The sequence below is a fragment of the Salmo trutta genome, chromosome 32, assembly GCF_901001165.1.
Source record: "Salmo trutta chromosome 32, fSalTru1.1, whole genome shotgun sequence".
Taxonomy (NCBI): Eukaryota; Metazoa; Chordata; class Actinopteri; order Salmoniformes; family Salmonidae; genus Salmo; species Salmo trutta.
The window spans coordinates 12,009,842-12,016,286 of NC_042988.1; the positions used below are offsets into that span (position 1 = coordinate 12,009,842).

General features: G+C 43.0%; 1 protein-coding gene across 3 annotated transcripts; it reads left to right on the forward strand.

The window, feature by feature from the left end:
• The first annotated feature begins 320 nt into the window (after positions 1–320).
• LOC115171088 (neurogenic differentiation factor 2-like) lies at positions 321–5,302 on the forward strand. 3 transcript variants are annotated; one of them, XM_029727591.1, is made up of 2 exons: positions 321–545; positions 2,729–5,302. In XM_029727591.1, exon 2 carries the CDS (start codon positions 2,736–2,738, stop codon positions 3,813–3,815), a length of 1,080 nt encoding a protein of 359 aa, XP_029583451.1. In that variant the 5' UTR covers positions 321–545; positions 2,729–2,735; the 3' UTR covers positions 3,816–5,302. The 3 variants fall into 3 exon arrangements, with proteins under 3 accessions (XP_029583451.1, XP_029583452.1, XP_029583450.1); XM_029727592.1 differs by lacking the exon at positions 321–545 and adding an exon at positions 1,675–1,925; XM_029727590.1 differs by lacking the exon at positions 321–545 and adding an exon at positions 2,300–2,616.
• Positions 5,303–6,445: the final 1,143 nt, after the last annotated feature.

Here is a 6,445-nt window from a genome sequence, read left to right on the forward strand (position 1 = left end):
ATATCGCCTTCTGTTCCCAGGTCTGCAAATGCACCCCAACCCCCTCTCCTTGAGCACCGTTGTTTTATGCATGCCATCGTTTAACTTAACCCTTAGGTTAAATGTACAAAAATAAAAAATAAAGGCAAATACAGCAATAATATCCGTTGTCTACAACAAACATTTTTGTTCGCCCACTTTTCTGTTTCCTCTCTTTCACTCGTATTGCCTCCTTCTCAGTTTCTCTCTTTTTCTGGCTGTGTGAGCGCGAGCGCAGTGACAGATGGCGGGGCCCTCTTCCCTCGGGAAGACAATCTCTCCGAATGCGGGCGCATGTCAATCACCGGCTCTCATGTGATGGTTCTTGCCAGTGACGTGCCAACCATATGGCCTGGCATCATAGCTGGTATGTAACCCTGCCTGGTAGCGATGCCACACTGTCTCAGAGCGCGCGCGCGGATAGCACACTGAAAGCACCCTGCCGCACCTATAGGAGCGTTTGCTCGCGGTCCCAGAAGATGGTCTGAACTCACGCGCTTTCCACCCCTTCAAGAGCTCCCGCGGAGGTAAGTTGGAGTGTAAACAAATCGACGAGTGACCTTCCCAATATGGAACGTAATTAATTTAATAAATAGAGATTAATAATGCAAGGTTAATTCGGGACCGTTTTTTTGGTGGATGTTTGTGCCTCCTGTAAACGTCTGTTTTGAATTCACTCAGCTATATGCCGCTTTTGAACATTTGGATTATGGTGTAGCTATGGTTCTTCGTTTGGCACGATGTTATGCTCTATTTGTCCTTCAACTTTTAACAGCGCGGACCTCCATTCTGTGTGTTAATTATAGGCTAGGAGTGCAATATAATGTTCCATGCTTATTTTGTCCAGAAAACAGCTATACACAAAGACAAGCTCTAGTTTACCGTCTATCTCGGTGATCAATCGAAAAAATAGCAACAATCTTCCTCCAGAATTTAATGCATTGATTTGATTAGTGACAAATACAAAATAAAGCCTGTTTCCATGGACCTATGGAAACAGAGAGATGAAGAGAAAGAGAGATACATAGGGAGAGAGAGGGGAGGCAGAATTATTCTTCGCCGTCAGCTAATTATTTCTGCGTGTCATGGCTTAGATAGAAGATTTATCGATGATTTTATCTGGGTGTTCATCTTGGAGAAAATGAAAGGGTGGGTGGGGCGTTATTGAAAGCGAAAGTACAGTAGGCTAATACGGACATTATTTATTTGTGTAGTTTTATCATCCACTATTCTTATTTAAACAGCACAACCTTTTACATTCCAAATACATCGATAGCTCCCCTAAATCACGCAAGCACAAGCCATGCAGGAGGAGATTATTGTTGCAATTTAAAGAAAATACTAATCTGTTTTCTGAAATGCCTTTTTGATATATATTTAACGACTGCTAAAAGGATACAAGCAATTTCCATCTGTAAATACAAACCTTTCCAACTAAAAGTGGTTTGGAATCGCTCAGTCGTGCATACTGAATTATGTGTGAAATATTTTTCTTGTAAGGTAGTCTTACATGGTCTGTTAATTAAAGTTTTTTTTTTTTTTTTAATTGAGCAAATCTCCTGAGCCTGAAATTTCCAAACGAGATTTTGCCTCTGGCACACCCTCGAGATAATTAGCACCGTATTCCTCCTGGTTGACTTTGGGTCCACACATCACGTAGCCCAACCACAAGTTCTCCAGCCTACCAGAGATACAAGAGATTTACAGTGATTTAGAGTGGCAACGTGTTACTGGTTTGAGATGGTTTAAACTGTCCATCTATCATATCTTTGCACTGGCTATTTACATTCAAATACCATCTCGTTTCTCCTTTTCGGATAATTGATGCTATTTTCAAAAAGGCCCGGCTCAATCAACTTCGTATTTTTGGATTATAATATTTGGATGATATTCTAATTGGCGTTTGGGTAAGATATTTACACATTAAATCGTTATTGAGTGTCATAATAACAATGTACATTATTATTATTATTATCATCATCATTATAATTATTTATTGGCAATCAAAATGGATCTTTGTGGATAATATAACCCATGGTATCCTATAGTGTCCTCTGGTAGGCTATACGGCTGAGCGTGGTAAAACAACAGCGGCTCTGCAGGTGTGGTAGAAGTCATCTCAATGTCACATTTTACAAAAATATGATAGCCTATTAATTAAAATAACTTCCGATATCCACACACAATATTTTGTTATCTTCTGACACGATGATCAACACCAAGGTAGAGACACTGTACATATCCTCTTGCCATGCTTTTTGTGGAGGTGGGTAGTGCGGTGGAATGGTGCTGGAATGTAGCCAGGAGTATGTGGGCGTCGGGGGGGGAGTGAAAGTAGGGGCACGTTGCTTCACAGCGCGCCCCACGGGTCTGTAATGTGGCCTCTGCTGTTGAGACCCGCTGCGCGAGGGCAGGAGGAGGCACATGGACGACAGCAGGGAATTAAATAGGGGACCGGTTGGGCAATAGACCCGGGTGTTCACTGAAATGCTTCCGATGGCATGCTGTTTTAGTTCCTCCCAACACGTATCATTTCAGTCTTATTAGGTTATTCATGTCCTCCGCCTTTATCATGAAGAGATATTCATCAACATTTGAGTATTATCCCATTGCTGTTGAATGCATTTCATTACAGTCTTCTTTTTTCCTTTAGCCCTTTTCTGATTTGAAATGTCCTCACTCCTCACACAACGTCCTTTATTTCTTTCAGTGCCGCAATGTTGACTAGGCTGTTCAGTGACCCGTCGCTGCTTCCCGACATGCATAAGTATTCGGCCTGGGCAGAGGACAGCGAGAGCGAGGACTCGAAGACCAAGGATGATGAGGGTCACTGCCGCGTGGGCGATGACGACATGGATGTCCCGGACCTGAGAAGCAGCCGGGCACATTCTGAGATCGGCGGGGAAGACGAGGACGACGACGAGGCGGATGAGGACGAAGGAGAGGACGGTGCAGAGGGGGACGGGCCCAAAAAACGGGGCCCTAAGAAGCGTAAAATGACACCTGCGCGTATCGAGCGCTCCAAGTTGCGTCGTCAGAAGGCAAACTCACGAGAGAGGACGCGCATGCACGATCTGAACTCTGCGCTCGACAATCTGCGTAAAGTCGTGCCCTGTTACTCCAAAACGCAAAAGCTCTCCAAAATCGAGACTCTCCGTTTGGCCAAGAACTACATCTGGGCCCTCTCTGAGATCCTGCGCTCCGGGAAGAAGCCTGATCTTGTGTCCTACGTGCAGACGCTGTGTAAAGGACTGTCCCAACCCACGACCAACCTGGTTGCGGGTTGTCTGCAGCTCAACTCCCGAAACTTCCTAACGGAGCAGTGTCCGGAGGGGGGACGCTATCCCGGCTCCAACTCCTTCTCCATGCATCCTTACCCCTACCAGTGCTCCCGCCTCTCCAGCCCTCAGTATCAGTCTGGTTCCAACTCGCATCCCTTACGGACACAAGGGTACTGCTCAGCCTACGATTCACTGTACGGTGGCAGTGGATCTCCAGAATACAACAGCCCAGAGTACGAGGGGCCCATATCCCCTCCCGTGTGCATCAATGGCAACTTTTCTCTGAAGCACCAGGGCACTACGTCCCCCGAGGTAGCCGAGAAAGGCTACCATTACTCTATGCATTACTCCGGCCTGGCCGGCTCTCGCCCCACTGCTGGCCACATATACGGTTCTTCAGGTGTGAGGAGCAGCATCCACTCTGAAAACGTATCGCCTTACCACGACATGCACCTGCACCACGAAAGGGCCCCCGTCCCCGTGTACGATGAACTCAATGCGTTTTTCCACAACTGAAACGGCAGTAATATTGCCATGCGTGGGAGTCTTCTTGCAATCAACAATCAATTAGTTGCCCACCTTTGGCAAGGAGCGTGCACGGTCACCCCCCCAGCCCCTACCCTAAAACTTAGTCTCAAAGGACTATGACACCAGACACTGATCACTGCGAAAAAAGCGTTTTATTTATTGTTTTTCTATGTCATTTTATATAATTGTATTTATTTTGTTTCTATTCTGTGACGATGGGATGCTGTGAAAATGTTGCATTTGAAATGGAATGTGTACAGATTTGACGGTGATTGACGTATGGATTATTATTGAAATAGCTAGATGAGTTAAAATGAAACCGCATAGTCACGTTTATAACATTGTAACAACCGATGATGCTGTAACTAATTTGGAAATAATAGCCTAATATGAAAATAGAGGATTAAATTAAGAAGCAAGCAGTGCACTTAAAAGCAAGCATGTCGCAGAGATATGAAGATATATATTTTTAAATGTCGACAATTGGCAACAGCTATGTCAGAAAATTAAACATATTTCACATCTATGCAAGAAATAGCCTACGCCAAACGAGTATACAAGGACCAACTATAGGCTATATCTAAAATAGTGTACATTAAATCATTCATTTAATACTTCTCAACAATATACTTTCATTGCTTCTCGGCCCCTATTCTGACTTGCCATAACACACACGGGGGGAATTGCTTGATGTCTATTTGTTTTATTGAGGGACATGGATTCAAGTCACCATAATGACACAGAGAATACAATTTTCGATCCCTAGAATACCACCAATTGATAAGGAAAAGCAAAGGAAAAGCAAACAATATTTGGCAGAGTAGGCCTACAAGGCTAAAGCCAACATTTTAAATGAATGATTCTGAGGAAGCAGATATGGGCTCATGCTACCAGTTCCGGCTGGTCAAGTCTTTCTAATGTAAACGATTTGATAGTGTTTACGTTCATTAGATTAGGCTACCTTTAATGGATTTGCAAGTTTGCACTAGATTTTAGATGTCATTAAAATGCAATCGAAATGGTTTCATGTAAGCCAATAGCCTTTGCCTTTATACATCTACTGGCCTTTATACATCTACAATCCTGTCAGTGACTGAACGGAGAATGGGATAGGCCGACAATAAAACATGCTAAACACAATATCTCATGTCTTGCCACAGAAACAAATATGGCTTGTTGAATAGGCCTATTTCTAAAAGTGTAAGGGCCAGGATTTAGCACTCAATTTCTAAATAGTCGAAGTTATATCAGAAGGTCGATATATTGCACTGAAATAACATGATTATTATTATTGTTATTATTATTTACAAACAGTATTATTTAATGCATCATTTTGCCTATAACAACTAATCAATGCAAATATTTCCCCTAAGGGTCCCCAGAGTCGTCAACATGTGTTGCATTTTCCATTGAAAGTGAAAGTTAAAACTTTGTATTTAAACAATGTGTGTGTGGTAAAATAAAATGATAATACATGAAATTGCGTTACATCATTTCATTTTAAACCTATATCCAAGTTATATGTAAACGTTGTCTTTCCTCGTTGAATTTGAGAACCATTACACAGTGAAAACAAGTATATTCTGGCTAGCTGGTTAAGTTATCCGCGTAATAATCAACTACGTAAAAGGACTGTATTATATTCTTCCAATGATTATTCTTATCATTGGAAATGCTTTATGAAAAGATGACGCAGTGTGGCCTGGAAAGGGATGGGTTTACCAGTAAACATCCCCATATCGCTCTGCTTTCGGTAAGTTGGTTTACCGATTACAAGAAGTAGCATAACTTGACATGTGACTCTAACAGGTTCGGCGGGCTATATCCAATGGTTTAATATGGCAGACATATAAGCTATGTCAATATGTTGCTGGAAATCCCATTCTTCAATTAAGCCCACAAAAAAGAGTTGCAGAATGAGTTCGAAACCATTTTCGAAAGACTTCCACTGTGGGAGATGCTAGCATTCCTAATGATTAGGCATGGAGGCAAAAACGGCCATTATAGGATCTAATCAACAGGCCAACACCATCTTTCCAGAACACAACGAACATATTACAAAGACAAACGTGTCAACAAAGAAGCCCTGCAATGGACTCTAATGAGTTGAACAGCAGGATCTGGACAGATTGGGAAACGGCCTCCGGATTTGCAGGCGAGCCAAAATCCCTAACAGTTAACAAAGGGCCTGTCTGAAGCTTTCGGGGATTTCTAGGATGTTCAAATGATGTGGGACCCGTTATAAGCCTAACAAATTCCTTTGAAGGGAGGGACTGCTATGACAACTAACTTCTAGATCAGGGGTGTGCAACTTTGATGCGGGTGGGGTCACAAAACATCATGAGGGGCCGCAGTGGCTCGCGGGTCTGCATACCCACATCCATACCCAGATGAAGTCAGAGCCCGTCCAAGTCTTTTGGGGGCCCTTCCACCTTGCGAGCAATACATTTTAGCAGCCCCCCTCTTTACAGCGAAGAGAAAAACTTGACGTTTTAGAGTTCATTTCCTGCAATTTTACACGTTTTGCCAGGGGTGTAGAGAAAATGTTGCCATTTTAAAGCAAGTTTGCTGCAATTCTACATATTTTTCCATGGGGTGAAGACAAATGTTTGCAGTTC

Coding starts and splice junctions, on each gene's coding strand:
- LOC115171088 (XM_029727590.1), top strand. CDS start 2,573: ATGTCCTCCGCCTTTATCATGAAGAGATATTCATCAACATTTGA. Junction 2,617..2,728: donor AGATATTCATCAACATTTGA/GTATTATCCCAT, acceptor TATTTCTTTCAG/TGCCGCAATGTTGACTAGGC.